The 18,668-nt window shown below is 42.3% G+C and overlaps 1 protein-coding gene and 1 pseudogene across 6 annotated transcripts in view; one reads left to right on the forward strand and one right to left on the reverse strand.

Moving 5' to 3' along the window:
• Positions 1–18,668, reverse strand: part of LOC122349684 (amyloid-beta A4 precursor protein-binding family A member 2-like) — a 71,592-nt gene that overhangs the window by 9,683 nt on the left and 43,241 nt on the right. For 4 of the 6 annotated variants that reach the window (XM_043245823.1, XM_043245822.1, XM_043245821.1 and 1 more), the window contains exon 3: positions 2,033–3,178. In XM_043245823.1, coding sequence (XP_043101758.1) covers positions 2,033–3,136 — 1,104 coding nt within the window. In that variant the 5' untranslated portion in view covers positions 3,137–3,178. Of the gene's footprint in view, positions 1–1,972; positions 3,179–18,668 lie in introns of all 6 variants that reach the window. The other 2 variants (XM_043245819.1, XM_043245818.1) reach the window with 1 other exon arrangement.
• LOC122349685 lies at positions 16,492–18,491 on the forward strand (annotated as a pseudogene).

Genomic DNA, 18,668 nt, shown 5'->3' on the forward strand with positions numbered 1-18,668 from the left:
AGATGAAGGGTTGCAGGCCGCTTTATGAACAGCATTTACAATTTGATGCGTATCAGAATCAAAACGCCAAAGGGAATATTTTATGCAGCGTAACAAACATTTTTCAAACACAACGTATTAAAACACTCCGTAAAATGAACAGATGTTGCCTTTAACTGGCAATGCACAGTGCTAAAAAAGACACTTTTACTCTTTGTCTGTCTGCAGGGGAGTTAAAGTCTCAAATGAGCACTCTGTCTACTGCACATAAGGACATTATTACTTGATGAAATTCATTTGTTGCCTGACAGGATAAAATGTAATCTCCTCATTGCCCATAGGCAATAAAGAAGCAGGAGGGTAATAGAACTTCACAAGGCATTCACTGGACCACTGAGGCAATCAGACTAAATCTCACCCCTTCACCTAATTCCCCTCGGACAGATTTAATTTCCTATTCTGTAAAATGCAAAGTAAGGTATTTCGAAGGAAATATCTCCGAAAACCTCATTTTTCAAACTCAATTAGAAAGTCAGCACCTCCTCTCAATTTTCTGCAAACCAGACTCTTGGCATGATGCATGGATATCAATGTGTTTGTCTTTATTACTTGTTTATTAGGCAGTGTTTTCTAGAAATGAGACAGTTTTCATTTTTGGGCTGTTCCAGCCAAAAAATAAATAAATAAATAAATAAACACCCACACAATGTACCTGAACAGGAATAATGGGAAATAAACTAAAAGCTTCTCAAGGTAATGTATTCTAGCTGGGTGAAATTTTGTTTATTCCTTGCATTAGCAAATGGCTGCAAAAATCATCAGTAATGAAATTCGTTTTTGGGGATTTCAAGAAATTGCTTTTGATCAGAGTCCCCTTCATGTCTAGGTTACAATGAGACAGCTATAATTTCTGCCAGATTAGTTTCTTTCATCCTTTTCAACTTGCCACTAAAACTGAGCACTTTCCCCTTGAAATGAGTGAGTAAATGATAATAACGGCCTGTTCTAATTGTCTTTGAACTACCCTAGAATTATGTAAAATAAATTTACATCGCATTAAAGAATCATTCTATGCCATCTCTAAGCATCACATTTTAAGCATCAGCTCTCAAGAGCATAAAATACTCACTGCTCAGCTGTCAGGATTTTGAGGTTCTCTTTAGGCATAAATAAGCACTAGTCTCCGTTACTCAAATGCCACTTGCATTTAAATGAGGGCTGTCAACATTCACATTAATATTTAATTATTATAATGAATATACATTTTTCAGAGAGCTATTTGGGGACAAGCATTAGTATTATATAAAAAACATAACATTTTATTATTACATTAATATTTCTGACTGTTTAAAAGGAAACAGAGGTATGTCCAAGTTTGTCACTGTTTTTGCTATAGAGTTAGGGACAAAAACAAGAATTTAATACTTCTTCTCAGCAAAAATGCATTAAATGGAACAAAATGTATTTATAATGTTACAAAAGATTTCTCATTGAAATCAATGGGGTTCTTTTATAATTTCAATTTAGAATACTGAAAAAGAGTGTAATGGTATGGTATATATGGTTATATATGTGTGTGTGTGTGTGTGTGTGTGTGTATATATATATATATATATATATATATATATATATATATATATATATATATATACACATTTATAGTGTGTGTGTGTGTGTGTGTATTTTATAACATTACTGTTTTCACTGTTTTAATAATAATTGTGTAATAAATGCAGCCTGGGTAAAAGACTGCTTTCAATACCATAATAAAAATTACATAAATCTTACCAGCCCCACTTATTTTAACAGTAGTATACAGTAGTAGAGTACTTAATACATTCATTAATAAATCTAACAAAAATGTTGAATGCATTTAGTTGACCCTACTGCTTTTATTTTATATTTACTGAGGTAATTTATTCTGAGATATTTGCCCTTAATAAGCCACTACAAATCTAGATCCATTTACAGCTTGCTATTCAAATACACGTACCTGCTCTCTAACCTGGTCCTCGTCCCATCTCTGTCTCTCCTCTGGTGTGTGAGGTCGTACCTTAAAGTTCCTCTGGAGGTCAGGATTATGTCTTGCTGGGGGGATGTTGAGGGATTTGGGTCTGCCATCATGACGGTGAGGCTGAGTGTACGGTGCAGGAACAGGAGCGGGTTCGGGTTTGGAGCGTGTCTCTGGCTGGTACCCGCTAGGTGCTGGATCGGGCATCAGTTCCTCTGGACTCTGATCAGTGCCGCTGCTAAGACTGCCCATACTCATGCTCATCTTAATCTCAGCTACTATCTGATCAATATCTTCCTCTGCCTCCTCTCCCGTCTCTCCGTCTGTGCCCTTAAGACCCCTGTAAGGTGACGCACGAACAGAGTTTCCATTGTCCTCCGTGGAGTAGTAGTCACCTGCGTAAGCATCTCTGTCTTGCCCCACCTGCGGCTCATCCTCCTGATCGGGGCAGTAGCCCTCACTTCCTTCAACATCCTGCACTTCTTGATCTTCAGCAGCAGGTGGAATCTGTTCTTGATGGGGATCTGGATAGTGTTGATGGTGGTGATCGAGGACAGGTTCGGGTCTGCCATCGTACAGCTGTTGGTCAGAGTCCTGGTCGAGAACTTCACAACGCACTTCTCCATCATCACCTTGTGCATCGTCCTCTCTCTCCACCCACTCCTCAACCGCTTCCTGGCACTCATCCGTGTCTGGAGGTGGCTCAATGCGACCATCCGGGTGTCCGTACTCTGGCTCATTACAGTCCATTCCTTCCAGGTAGCTGTCATCCTCAGGACAATATCGGATGTAGTACGTCACACCTTCATCCTCCTCCGGCAGCCCTTCATCGAAATCGTCCTCTTCCTCATCAGATGTATTGTTGACGTAGTCGGAGCTAGAGTCTCCGTCCAGACTGTCCGGGTGACTGTGGTAGTCTCTGTGGGCGTGGTCTGGAGTTGTGGGCGTTGCTGGTCGGCTGTCTGTCAAGTCTGCCTCTTCTTGGTTGTGGTAGGAGTGTTGGGACACCTCGAGGTCCCGGTGCTCTTCATACTCCTCCTCGGGGTGCTCAGGCTCAGGGTACGGGGCTGGGCAGGAGCGTGGAGCTGAAGCGCGAGGCTCTGTGGCCATGCTGCTGTTGGTCCCTGGCCTCTTCCTATGAGCCATTGTGAACTGCTCACAGGCCGATCATCACTGGAAACCTCAATGCTGCAAAAACACAACAAATAAATAACACATTCATAAGTATGGCAACACTCATAAAAACTTTTATTTAAACAAATATAATTTTATAAATGAAGGTGAACAAGAAAACCCTGACAAATAATAAAAAGGCAAGGCAAGTGGATTTTCCCTTATTTTGAGCAATTAACTGCTTTACAATGTATATGACCAGCAAACATGAGTATATACATAAAGGAATTGTTCTTGTATTTCATATAGTATAGCATGGCGCCATCAATCCCAAGGCTGAAGGTTTAATTCCTGTTGGTCAAGGTCCAATTCTCACTATTAACAAATCATTAACTATTACATGCTGAATATGTGCTTTATAGTTAATAATAAACAACCAATAATCAACTAGTTAATAGTGAGAATTGGTCCCATGTTATGTTTCCAGTGAAGTCTTCAGAGTCTAAAGAGAACACACAGGTCTTGATGTGTGAGACTGAACAGTTGAGCTGTAACATATCCACATATTCAAGCACTGCTGGGTGTATTGATCTCTGAGTGGAGGCACCATCTCTCCTCAGCTCTCAGCACCTGATCAATTTCAGCCATCCAGTCTGACTGATGTTCATTCCACTTCTCCAGCACCATCATTGAACTACTCCAGCTGAGATGATGTGAAGAACAACAGCTGTTTACTCTGACTTGACTTTCAAAGTCTCCAAAGCAGCCTAATGAAGTCATCAAATATTTGGACCATTTCAATGACATACACATTTATTTGTCATGTGGAAACTAAAATAGGGGTCTAAAAATACAAGTAATTATTAATATTTTTATTTATCATTTTATTATTGTAATTAATTTTAATAAGTTTAGCATGCTGATTTGTCGCTCAGTTGTATCACTAAATATTTAGATTTGTAGGGTTATCTGGTGAGTCTTTGCAGGATAAAAATATTTATAATAAAATAAAAATAAATCTTTCTGACTCCAAAATTTTAAATACTGAATGGTAGTGTATAAAAAAAGATGATTTATGCAAGGATCAGCTGAAAAAAAAAACCTTTGTCATGAATCAGGCCTCTGTGACTCTCCCTGATCACCACCGGAGGGCACCCTTTCTGGAATATTAGCTTCATGAACTAATTGCTGGCACAAGTGTTTCCCATCTCAGTAGCCTACTTAAACCTGCTCCAAGGTGACAGTCTTTGCAAAGTCTTGTTTTGCCACAGCTAACACTTCTGAGCTTTTCTACCCTGTATATACACCGATTCCTCATGTACATGAATTTGTTTATGAATCTGGATTTGACTCTGATATTCCTGTCGTTGATTTCTGATACATGCCTGTTGATACTGCTCTTAATAAAAGCTGCAAATGAATCCTCATTCCGCAGATCCGTCATTACAGAAGACTTTGCCAAAACATGATCCAGCAGCTCTGTTTTAACTCACCACTGAAATACCAGCCCAAGCTACTATGCTAGCTTTCCACCAGCAACAATTCCACCATTGGTCAACAATTACAACGCCATTGGTCAAGATGCTAAAGCAGATTAAAAACCCCATGTTACTTCTTACATCTCTCCACCACAGCTGGGAGAAGGAACCATGATTATCTGCAGCCTGTTCAAAGCCAGCTTAAGCCCTTCCATTAAAAACCCCCCATGTTGCTTCCATCTGAGAAATACAATGCCAACTCATGCCCAACCAAACCCACTGCCAGAGATGCAACATTCGGCTCAAACTGGCTGGGAGAAGGGAATTCATGATGTTTCTCTCGTTTCATGATGTTAATCCCTCTCGTGGCTGTGGCAGCATTAGATAGAAGGCCCCTGGCATAAGGGCAGATCAAGTTTACCAACAAGGATGTCCAACTAATGATCAGCTCTCTTCATGCCGAAACCATTCGCCTATTTGCCATTAACTCATCCCAAAAACCAGTTATCCTCAGGTTGCCATGGTTGGAGAGACACAACCCCCAAATCTCTTGGTCTACAAGACAGATTACACAATAGTCATAATTGTGTCAAATAAAATGCCTGTTATCTCATCCTCGCATCATCATTTACAAAACCATAATCATCACCACCTAACACAACCAAAATCTGAAGCCTACATCAAAGCCTGCCCCAGCCTTAGCATGTTTCTTCTTTGTAAAAAGAAAGTTAGCGGATTATGACCATATATTGACTATTGTCACCTAAATGAGATCACAGTGAAATTCAGCTACCCACTGCTACTGGTTCCAGCTGCTCTTAAACAGCTTCGTTCGGTCAATGGGATTTCTTTGGTTTTTGATGTGGGAGATTGTGTATTGCTCACTATCGAGGAGTGGAGACACTGGCTAGAGGGCGCAAAGTTCCATTCACAGTACAGATCAATCTATCCGAAACCTTCAATTCCTCTACCTCAACAGACACTCACAACAAATCAGTGATTCTCTCTACCTTGATTCTCGCTGCAGTTCAATGGGACATAATAACTGACATCATTGCTGCACAATCTGGCAACCCCTCACCTCCAGACTGTGCAAAAGACCATACCTATGTTCCCCAGGATCTTCGACATTGTGTCATCAAGATGACACACAAATCTCCAAGCTCGGGTCATCCGAGAATCACTGCCACAGCACAGCTAGCCTCTAACTGTTTCTGGTGGCCTTGCAAAGAGACATCACCACTTACATTCAGAACTGCTCTATTTGTAACATCACAAAGTCATCACATCCAACATCCAGCTGGGTTGCTTCAACCATACCACAATGCCGCTCATCCCACATTGCCATAGACATTGTGACCAATCTTCCCAACTCCAGAAATTACACCATTATACTGTAATAGACTGTTTTTCCAAAGCATGCTGCATAATCCCCCTGCCAAAACTACCCACTGCCTTTGAGACTACAGAGGTATTACTCAAACAGGTTTTCAGGTTTTAACGGTTTGCCTGAGGACATTGTTTCTGACCGGGGGCCACAGTTTTCACCTCCAGAGTCTGGTCAGCGTTCTCTCAACAATTCAATATAAACTCAGCCTAAACTCTACCATTCCTGGTCTAACAGTCAGATCGAGCATCTGAATCAAGAGCTGACTCAATTCCTTCTAGCTAACTGTCACTCCAACCAAAACGACTGCAGTCATTACTTGATTTAGGTATATGTACACAATTCTTTGAGAAAGCCATCTACTGGTCTAACCACTTTCCAGTGTGTACATGGTTTTCAATTTCTGCTATTCCCCTAGTCAGGAGCAGGGCATGTGAGCGGAGCTGAGCAGTGAGAATTTCTGCTCCTCGCTTACGTGGGTGTTTGCTACCCCAGCTCCACCGATTGCTCCAGACTGCTCTGCTCAATTCTGGTCCCCGCTCACCTACAATTTTATCCAGCTCTGGTGAAATCACTCCATGCCCACTCAAATGTAAAATTCCTCTGCATATCTAACACCTGTCGTTTTCAACGGAAGCCTTATGGCTGGGTAATATTGCCTGTGTTCCAGATGTGGATAGGGTTTGTTGCATGACTGAAAAACAGCTTCATTTATTCTGTCGCAGGGCCACGGTTGCATTGTGCTTGGACCGGACCTGACAGGCGGGTATTCTGCAGGCATTGGCAGCTTAATCTCTTAGATAGTCACAGAAAGTAAAAATCAACATGCAGTAATTTAATTGATTATTAGCCAATATTTCCTATTTCAAGCATATTCAAATTGCTCACATTTTCCTCTAGTTTCTCCATGATTTGTCTGTTTAGATTAAAATACATTTCTACATTAATACATTATACATTAACTACATTTCTGTTCATGTTCAAACATCTAGTTTTTTGATGGGAATTGTGCACCTGTTTTATCTGTCGGTTTACTTCAATATTTCACATATTCCATCTCTCCTTCCTTCACAACGAACAATGTTAGTGTAGGCTAACAGCTTTATTAATTATTGAAGGCACAGGTGAACTCTGGGTGGATTTGTGCATACCCTAGCCGCGTGGTGTGAGTAGTAATTGAGCAGAACTAGAGTGGAACATGCTCAAACTACAATTTTGCACGCTCCGCTCACATGCCATGGTCAGGGGAACCATCTGAACTGCCCACTGTTAATGACTGGCTACAACACAGTGAGAAGACCTGGAATGCTGCCCATGTACACCTTTAACAAGCAGTTCACTGTTTCAGAGTACAGGCGGATCGCTACCGTAGGCCCTGTCTACGCTTTAGGACAGTGGGTTTGGCTGTCTACCAGGGATCTTCGTCTTCCGTGCAAGAATCTCAGTCCCTGGTATGTGGGTCCATTTAAAACGATATGCCAAATAACACCAATTTCTGACAGGTTAGATGTACTTGCCAAGTATTGTATCTCACCCACTCTCCATGTTTACCTGCTTAAGCCGCTGGTGGTCCAAAAGGGAGGGGGACCAGGAGTAGGTCCCCACCCCATGTTTACCTGCTTGGCAGAGGCAGGGTTTTGCAGTAACTCGTAGACTGGTCCAAGAGAGGTCTTGGGTTAACACCTGGGATATTCTGGACTCACGAGTAAAATGTATATCTTGATTCCTCGTCTGTTTGACTCACTCTCTGCACTTGGGATCTGAATATTGGACTTGTGTTTATCTCTCCTGTTTGCTGTCTACCCGGAACTCTACTTGGTAACTGTTTATGAATCTGGATTTGTCTCTGATATCCATGATATGCCTCAGTCCCCTCATTACACCCTTATTATGAACTAAGCATAATATCAATAAATATAATATATTTTGTATACTGGCTCCTAAACATTAAGATCTTGATATCTTAATACCTATATAAATGCTGGGATAAATCTAAAGCACCTAAATTGCAGTTTGAAAAGAAGTGCACATGACAGAAAGAATGGTTGAAGTTTTCTGTCAGAAGCTTGTAATAGTAGGCAAGACAAATTTCTTTAACATAAAAAAGCAATTAGATGTCAGTGTTCAGAGATAAATCATGACAATGGCGTCTGTACAGAGGCTGCATAATCACACACAGAATGTAAAACTCAAATCAAACGTGTAATGGTGCTGGTGTAAATCTTGTTCACCCTCTCCCAGACACACACACGCACACAATGCCATGTTGCTGTCTCCGTCAGATGCCTGCAACAACAGCTTACGGAGAGACTTTTATTGCTGCTTTCCCTTTTGTTCATCCTTTCTCCCTGCCTTTAATTACGCCTTCCATCACCAGTCATTACAACAACTAATTATCATTGTGCTTTTGCTCCTCCAATCTTACAGCGCTCTGAGCGTGTGTGTGACACTACATGAATTTGTTGACTTATAGAGCCTTTTATTGTCTACACAAATACAGCAGCTTTTAATGAAGCTTAGATTTTTTTAAAGCCCTATACCACTGATCATTTTACATCTCTTTGAAAAAAATCACTGTTCTCTCTCTGCCTGTTATCGAGGAGCCTATAGTACTTTATGAACCCTCCCCCATCTTTTGTCAGTCAATCCCAACCGATGCTCTGGTAACAGGCAGCAGTCTCCCATGGGCACCCCTGACCTTTCACCTCATTGTTCACTCATAAACCACACCCAGGAATAATGTCTAGAGTGCGGTTAACTGAATTTATCATAGCGTACATAAAGTATCATTTCCATTTACTGAAGCTGAATACATTACCATGCCAATGACCAGACTGTCAAGAAAGACGCACAAGAAATCAATCTCATCCGCCTAGAACAATTTGGATCACCTTCATTTATTCACATCATTTTTAATATGAAACATAAAGGCATTAAAGCAGCACAGCAGACTATATATTAAAATGAACTTTACCAAAATGTAAGCTAATTTGTTTTTTAAATATAGACACTTTAGAATACAGAACACTTATTCACTGTTAACTATGACTTTTCCCTCAATAAATGTCTAACTTGCTGCTTATTAATAGTTAGTAAGTTAATCATTAAGCTTAGGTTTTGGGTAGGATTAGGAATGTAGAATAAGGTCTTGTAGAATAAGGCATTAATATGTGCTTAATTGCTTAGACAAATATTTTAGTAATATGGATACTAATAAGCAACTAGTAAAGAAACCCTAAAATAAAGTGTTACCAATATTTTAAATCCCCTGAACTCAAATGTTACTAAATAAAATAACTGAAACAGCTGTTTAAAAACATAGCTCACCCAAAAATGTATAATAAAAAAAAAAAACTTGTTTTTCACTTATTTGTGGCTTTCTTTCTTCTGTGGAAAACAAAAGACTGTCTCAGTGATTTTTCCTTTTGAAAGTCAATGAGGTCCAAAAAACCCCATTGAGATTCATTATTAAATAATATCACTATATACAGTATATTACAAAGACTTGTGTGCTTTGTTGGCCAGAGCTGAGCAGCACCCATGACACACATTGAAGCTGTGCGATACCACACACTTGGCAGTTCATGGCTCAGGCATCATTTAGCATGGGACCAAATCCTGCAAATTACCCAAAACTGTTTTGTTAATTGGCCACAGAACTTTTTAATTGAAAATTGGAATAAAACTGCTGTGGACTCCCGCAGAGAACTTTACAACCTCCGACTAGATCAGACTAAACAAATGGCTGTAAAATGCTTCTGTAGTCTCATGCAAAAATTACAAGAGAATTACAAGAGCACACACATGGAGGCAACTTAAAAAAACTATTAAAAAAATTGTATTCTTTCCAGATGGCTAATAGCATTTTTACAAAAAAAGCACAACAAAATGTGCAAATTACCGAAAAGAATAGCATTATGAGGTCACATAACTATAGCATAAATATTACAACATGCGGTGCAGTATGCAGTATAATCTAATCTATTTTCCCCTGTACTTTCTGCTCTCTATGGCATTTTAAATGCTCTTCACAGAGGTCACTGGTTAGACTCTATGAATAGATCTCATCCCACAGTTCTTTATTCTTTATCTTTATTATAGCTGAATATTGCTATACTGCATTCCATTGTAGTTGCATACCTAAAAGCTAATTTAAAAATATGCTGAAATTTTAGAATTAGACTCCGGAGGACAGAATTCACAAAAAAATATTCTAATATAAGAACCGTCATTTAAACCAAAACCAAATATAAAACTACTGCTAGAAAAAACTATCATCTATGCAATCAGACTTTTTATTCAGAACCTTAAAAGTCTCTGAGATTGTGACAAATGTTGTGCCTCGCACTAAATTACATCATGTGACCCAAACAAGGTTTCATTAGGCATTACAATGATTAAAACCTTGAAATAACTACAGAAAGTCTAGAATCAATATGTGCAGATTGCTTGTCTGAGGTGTTTTGGGAAGATACATTCATTTATTGGTTTTGCCGGAAGCTAGTGACCTATATACTGCATCAGTATGATGCATGATTTCAATTTAACAGCCACCAAAGCCATACATTTTGTGTAGGGGAAAAAGCCTTACAGCATAAGCAACCTTTCATGCTCAAAATACCAGTCACAAGTTTGAGTTACACTATAGAGTTCCTTCTAAGAGTTCCTTCCCTCTTATAATTTTTTTTAACAATCCAAATGAAGTAAATCATTTTATTGATTTTGATCAGTGTCCGGATGTGTTTTATAACGGTGTCATAAATAAGCTTTGAGCGGTGGCTCAAAATGCATGCAACTTAAGACTCAAAAAGCAATTTGTGCCAAGCAAAACAGCCAAAAAACAGATTTGCAGAGACTTCTGTTTCATTTCCAATGAGCAGCAGTAAAGACCAGATACATTTGGTTACAAAACAGGAGGTTAAACAAGCCTACACACTGTGCTAATTATTTCCTGAGACTTCCCAAACATTCCCAGCTTTAACTGAGCTAATGTGACTGTTAGTCTGGTTTATGTGCTGCTGTACTGACCTACACACACTGGAGGATAATTGCGTGGATTCTGCTGACATGCTGACAATGTGAAAATGGGTTTCACAGCTGGACACATATGATTGTATAACAAGACAGATATGCCATAAGAGTTCCCGATAAATAAATCATTTGCATTTTGTTGTATTTTTTCATGGAATAAACCCTGTTGGAGACACATTAAGGATGAGCTTTAGCTTGTTTTCTGAAGCATTTGTAATAACCCTGATGATGCAATACAATGGTAAAAACAAAGGTGCTCTGGTATTCCTAAAACGTGATTTGCTGGATTTCTTTGCTGATGTCAGTGTAGATGAGAAGGTTACTATCGACAGGGTCCTCATTACTGAAATCATAGAAGCAGAGGAACTCTGGGTAGACGTCCAAAGGGCTAGCATAGACAAACATTAATCTGTTCTTGTCCTTGGCGGTGTGAGCTACAGAATTGAATTTCATGGACTAAGGAGTTTAAGCAAGCGGAGAGAGTTACAGTGATGCTGTTGTGGGGCTCGATGAACAGACACGAACCATAAAAGGGGGATCGCTCTAGAACCAGGTCGTAAAATCGCGCATCCTCCGCACCCGGACCATAAAGGCAATCAAGATGGTCAGCCGAGCGATGCAGAGCGCCGCAAAGTCTACCAAACATTCTCGCGGGACTGTCGCTGCAGTGAGCTCGGCCAATCCGAGAGTACCCATGTCAAGATTGGGATGATTGAAAACGCAACATCTGGTCGACAGCGCGATAACCCCGTTCTGTGCACTGACCTGGGACCAGTTCTACCAAGCCACCGAGTCAAAAGGTGATAAGACTCCGCGGTGAATCAACGTGGTCAGGACAGCCTCACACTTTCAACCCCAGGAGGTTTGCTCTGTCCCAACATACATTCCTTAAAAGCGCCTTTTTCCTTTTCGCTACAATAAAGGAACGGCCAGGATACACATAAAACTACTAAACGAACAATCTAAATGCTTTCCTTTCAAACAAATAAAGGTTCATCTGTAAATAACTGCTTCATAAATGTTTTGGGATGTATGTAGAACCGCTATACACTCTTTAAATAATCCTCTAACAGAGAGCGTTCCATAAGCGCTAGATAATGCATGTTTGATATCAAATTGAAGCTTACGGTGTTTCCAATATCGTGGTGTGAGTTAATATGTGTGTTTGTGCAATGCACAACAGTGTATTCCACTTATAAGCTTTTGATAAGGAACAGAAGTGCAGAATGTCAATTCTAACTGGGATAAAGTATGCACAAAACCGGAGTCGAAAAGCAGGTGTGGACACGCCTTCGACCTCGGGATTGGACAACTGCCCAGGGCACGGCCCAAAAACTTGCACTCAAAACGCAGGAACAGAGCTCTCTGAGTTGAGTCGAGAACGAGCCGAGTCGGAGTCAAGCGGAGTCGAGAAGAATTCGGTCGCTGCAGGAATCGCCAAGGAAACAGAGAAACTTCGAACTTGGAAGAACAACAGGAGACTCCGAACCAGAACGACCCGATACCCTCGACTCCGTCCGCTCCATCACATCACTCCACGGACACTCACTGCCCTTTCCATAACCAACCCGATTCATCCAAAGCGAACCACCAAGCTAGAGAGACTTCATTCAAACGGCCGGGAAAGCCCGACCACGTCATCCCACGGACGAGCCTGCCCAATCAGCACGCCGGATTTCCCAGACACGCCGAGTGGTAAAACTACCTTTCCGTCTCTACTGAATTGGCGCAGACACATATAAGCGAGGCTAAACCTAACTTTGCTTTGTTGGTGCTCTTAGTGCGATCTCAGAACTAGCTAACAGACTTTGGACAGACAATTATTCATTTCCCTTCCAACCCGTGAATGTGTGTATGAATTCATGTGTGTGTGTGTTTATGTTTAGTCTTCTCAGTGTAGTCTTGTAAAATAGTAGGTACTGTTTAATAAATTGTTTCATTATTACGAATTCTTGTTTGTGTGTTATGTAACTGGAAAGTCAAACTCATGCCCAGATCCGTTGTTACCTGCTCGAGGTAAAGCGAAGAATCCAATTGATTTATTTTGCTGATCACAGAGTAAATTCATATTGGTAACATACATTTTAAATTGCCCTAAAACGCTGGACGTATTAGGTGATTTAAAGGTATACTTAGAATTGCATACCAACGTGAATCTTTTCAGATTCAATTCCCCAAACTTGAATTGAGAGCTGATTCAAATGACAATTCATAATTATCATAATTAAAATTAGGTGTGAAAACCCTACATATAATGGTGGAGAATGCGGGCAAGATTTGATTTTCGGTTCATAATTCATAAATTTGTGATTCGTGATTTCGTGGTTTTTCTATTTTATCCGGAAGAATAGATTAAGACACAGAGACAAATTGCTGTTATTTCGTACCTCTATTTTGACATGCGCGAACACGCGAAAGTGCGTGTGATTTGTGAAGACTTTGTGAAAACTGCAGTAATCGTAATATTTGTCCATAGAGACAGAGATCCGCGTTAGAGCGCGTCGAGGGAAAAAGCAAGCGTGTTCCTTGTTATTTTCCATAAGGCCTTTGTTAATCTATGACAGTGCGAGTTCCACTGTCATATGAATCTATTTCCTCCCTGGCAGGAGCTTAGAAGTAGCTAACTAAGTAATCCTTTGCCATTTAGTCACTGGAAGAAGTGAAACCGAGCGTAACGCAGAGAGCGTCAGAACGCGGAAGTATATGGGAGAAGAAAATTCTTGATCAAGTGAATAAACTGTGCAGACCACCGCGGTCCGATGACGTCATCGTTTAATTGCAGTATATGTATGTAAAAGTGCCTCACTTTAGCAAGTGAAGTTGTCAGTGCTAGACGAAGCTGATCGAGTTTACTCATTGCGAAATGCGCCGTCATTTCGGGTGGGCCGAACTCGTATAATAGCGACTGCACGTATCCATAGTAACGACGCGGAAGTCCTAGGACGCCGTTTCCGAGTTAACTTCAAAGTGCGCAAGCGCAGTCCTCCGGCGCCATATTTGAAGTTCGTGAACAGAGGCTAGGATAACTGAATCTAATGTGTTGGCATTGAAACCTATGCAAACTGTTAGCATCAGGCTAGCTCTTAGCGAATAGACCTCTGTTGTCCATTGAGTTGAATGCATTGTGTGTTTATGGTGTGTGAGTTACATCGAACGCCGGAAACCACAATAGTGGGCTTCCTCCTCCTTTCCCTTCACGTTTATCCCCTTTTTCCTCACCTTTCCTTACCGAGAAGAATGTTGACAAATGTTTGAACTGACATAACCGTTGGTATTAACAAGAAACATTTTTTTTTTTCTTACCTTAGCATTTCAATGATACATTGCCATCAACAAGTATAACTGCTTTTATTAATTTAATGAGATCAGGAAATATTACCAATTTTCTAGCATTGTTAATGTGAAACCATAATGTCATTTACTAAATGCATTAGGTTCATATTCATAAATTGCAACAATAGTTGCTGATTCATTTGATTATAATTGCTTTGAATACTTTGATGATAATTGCATTGAATTTTAATTATTAACTGCCGTTATTGATTGAAAATTTTAATTTCAGCTGGTGATTTGGTTAATTATAATTGCCTTTATAGTCGTGATAACACATCACTTAAATATAATCCTGGTTTGGAATTTTAATTTCAGATTTAGCAAGTTAGGTGGCTCCCTACATAATTGCTATTTTGGGGATTTATTTAATTATAATTGCTTTATAATTTAATACCAATATCATAAATTTTCAATTATAATCGACTTGAACTCGCCGTTTACTATTCCAAGCATAGTATCCAGGATTCTAGTGCAGAAGATACTTAGTGATTAATTCAGGCTTGACTCTCAGGAAGTTTTGATCATTAATTATCGCTACCAAATAGAAATTTCAAGTCATTTGCAGTTACGTTGGTGTGTACAGTTGAGTGCCTCCTCTCAATCCTCTTTACAGGGTCTCTCCTTACTTAGGGCTTAGCAGCCAGCACTCCCTAGTGCTAGGTTGGTGCAGGGACGGTTGTCTCGGAGGTGTCACAGCGAGTGAGGACCCCGCTTGAACGTGACCTTGTGCCAGCTGGGGCCAGCCAGGCCTCTCTGTCCTAGCATTGTGAGTGAACCCGCAGCAGGCATCAGCAATTGTGTAACGGAGGAGGAGTCAACACGAGCTGACCTGGACGGAGGCTCAGGTAAACCACCCTGTCAGCTGCTGAATCGGGGAAACCGATCAGTAACCCAGGGCTCTGCCCCGCAGCCTTGTCAGTCCAGGCCAGCCGTTGACGCACCTCCACCGTGGGCCCGCACCTTTGTGTCAAAAGCCGACGCTGTTTGAGAGGCTCACTGCAATACTGTCGGACAGAAGTCTGATTGACCTTACAGGAGCACAGGGCGCCAGACGGGAGCCATACCGCTGTACTCCGGCCGGGTTAATCGCCCTCATCACCAAAGCCTAAGTCTAAACCCCTTTTGCTAAAACCCATTTGGCGACACCCATAAGTAGGTTAGGGCCTATTCAACCCTCAGGTGACTTAACTCATCACACCAACATAGTAAAACCAACCATTAGGTATCAGGCTTAACGGTATCACACTTTGTCAACTTTGTTTACAGTGTAAGCAACTTTCTCTCTCTTCTCTCCTTCTTGTTCCTTTCCTCTGATCTAACTGCTGCTGCTGCTTCTGAGATCGCACCTGTGGGGAACCAGGAAAGCAAAGACTTTAATTTGAGACATTTCTGATCAGTATCGGGTGAAACTTGACGACATTGTTTCAAATTGTTCATGCTCACGAACCTTCCCTTCTCAGCGTGTATCCTACCCAGCCGAAACCAAAGTTGATCGACGAGGAATCGTAAACACGACCCCAGGAACAATCTACTTGGTGCACGGAGTCAATCTAACCAACTAAAAGCTAACACTGTCATTGCTATTGTTTTATCCTCGCCGGAGGAGATTCTAATGGCAATCGCAGTCTTAGTACTTAGAAATCCCCATTTAGAAACTCCTAAAAGCATCCTCTAACTTAGGGAAAAGAGACAGTGATAGAGCCTAACCCCCTCCTTCCTTGACCAGGAAAGAGTGTGTTACCTCCCCCCCCTCTCTGTCTCTCTCTCTCTCTCTCCCTCTCTATCTCCCTCTCTTACGTCTCTTACAGGTAGCTCCTCCCTTTCTCTAAAAAAAAAGGAGAAGAAAAGAAGCAAGGACCGCCTGTTACAGGAGAACGAAACGCCCAGCTATCCCTTCTTCCTGTTCTGTGTTGTCTTCTGTTCTCTGTCGTCCTGTGTGTGGTTACTAATTGTCTCCCCAGAAACGCCAGTTAGAAGCACACCCACCAGAGGATTACAGTCACAGAGAACCACACCCACCTGACACCTCACATTTAGCATCAACTGACACCAAACATCTACACCTCTGTCTTTCCCTTGCTGTTGTCTGTTCTGCCTTGTTTGGTTGTTATTTTCTTCCAGGTCTGTGTCAGTCACGTTCCCCTCGCCAGCACCAAAACATGTCTCACACAGCAGACAACGTTGGTCACTGGGAAGACCTGGAAACATGGCTAAGTGTTGCAACCAGCAGCCTCCTACCCAAGGCCGCGGAAACACTAAAGCATCAGACCCAGGAACAGCTGGATAACAACCTAACGAGCCTAATGAAACAGGACCCAAGCCAAGGCTACAACAACAAAGAGCTAGGCAAGATCACCTGCTCCTAAGTCAGACCCTCATCGCTACCCTCAAACTGAGTGACAGGCACGCCGCCGATCTCCAACAGGAGCTGACATGCACAGCGACGCATCAAACAGCTGGAACTGGAGGCTCAGGAACGACAGGAAAGGCTGGATGAGGAGAGAAAGGACCCAGAGGAGATCACCACGCTCAAAGCCTTGCTAGCAGCTTCCACACAAGAGGTGAAACAAACCAAAAGAGACTTTGACAATGCTGTTAACAACCTCCAGTACGCAGAACAGCTACTGGAGAAGGCAAAGACTGACATTAGAGACAAGGCCGCAGAATCAAAGCCCTCAAACTCACTTGAACGAGTCAAGGAATGAGATCAGCCGCCTAGAACAACAGCTGGACTATGTCAAAGAGGAATCTGACTGTGTCAAGGAGGAACTCAGACACGCCTACGACCTGCGCTGAGCCACCGAGACACGAGAGGCACCAAAGTCACCCCTGCCAAGTAGGACCGGGTCTCCTGTTCTTGTAGAGGCAAGTGAACAAAGGGGGAAAGAGGCGATGCTGAAACACTCACCAGCTCCCTCTGAAGAGACATACCTCGCGAGAAGGCCAAGAGAAACGGACCCAGCCAGCCAAAGAGCATCACACGGCCTGGACCTAAAAGACCTCGACAAGATCGCCAGGAACATCGTCAAGTTCACCCCAGGTGTGCCAAGTAGTCCAGACGTTCAAACCTATCTACAGGACGTCGAATTCCATCTGGAAGTAAGACCTCACGTCACTGATAAAGATAGACTCTATTTACTGCGAGCAACATCCAGCCCTGATGTACGCAGCTTCCTGGACCGGCAACCAGCCCAGACAAAGGCTGATTACCACCTGCTCCGAGAGGCTCTCATCAATGAATTTGATGACCCAGAGTCAGAACAAGGACTAGTAGCCGCCTGGAGATCAGACAAGGCCGTCATGAGTCTCCGCAAGCCTACTACAGCCGACTCAGGAGAGCATACTTCGGAACTCGCAACGAGCCCGAAATGGAACAGGACATGAACTTTAAGACTCTCTTCCTCAGGAACCTACATCCTGGGGTAAGCCACCATCTAGGCGTGCTTGCATGTTCGCGCACAATGACCATTCAGCAGCTGCGCGATTTGGCACACAAAGCCTACAGCAAACAAAAGATGGCTGCAGAGAAAGGCACTAAAGCTCCGACAGTCCTCGACTTCAACACACAAAGTCACGGACTGCCTCTAGAGGGTGCCCAACATCAAGACAGCTTCAAGCCGTCAAGAAAGAGTGGAACGTGTCCAACCGAGAGCAAGACTTCCACGCAGGTACCAGACCCAATCAGAGAAACGGCCGCTGGGATGGACCACGTGAACGACAGCGCCGCCTGGGCGCCACTGGGAAAAGTCATGGGACAGTTCAAGACCGCAGGAAGGTCAGTGGGAGAGATCGTGGAATCAGTCAACCTCCTTTAGAAACCAAAGGGGGAAGAGCTCCTGGGATGGCAACGGAACCTCCATGGGTAGAGCACAAACACACCCTGGAGCAACCAGCCCAAGGACTCGACGAAAGAACTTTCAAACTGAATCCACACAAGAGCAAAAGACATCACCGTTTTTTTACTCACAAGAACTGATGAAGAGCATGATGAGAGAGTTTTTCCAGCAAATGAAGGAAGATTGGAAGTGGGAAAAGAAAGAGAAGCCGGATTCAGCCTGACTGGCAGCCGGACGAGACAGCAGCGACCACCCGACCCAACCAGACACAGAGAATAGCACTTCCTCCCCGCACACTCAAAGAACCATAATGACCATAACTTCAGATGGACGAGGAAATCCTACCTGAAACCCCAGCAATCGAGTTAGCCCCTAACTCACCATATGATGCTTCAAACCACGGCATCATCCAACAAACACCTGCCGCTGAAACCACTCTGGTTCCTGAAAGTGCTGTCCTGGTCGCCTGCCACTCGTCCAAGAGAACTGCAGATTAGCCC

This window comes from Puntigrus tetrazona, chromosome 7 (genome assembly GCF_018831695.1).
Source record: "Puntigrus tetrazona isolate hp1 chromosome 7, ASM1883169v1, whole genome shotgun sequence".
Lineage (NCBI taxonomy): Eukaryota > Metazoa > Chordata > Actinopteri > Cypriniformes > Cyprinidae > Puntigrus > Puntigrus tetrazona.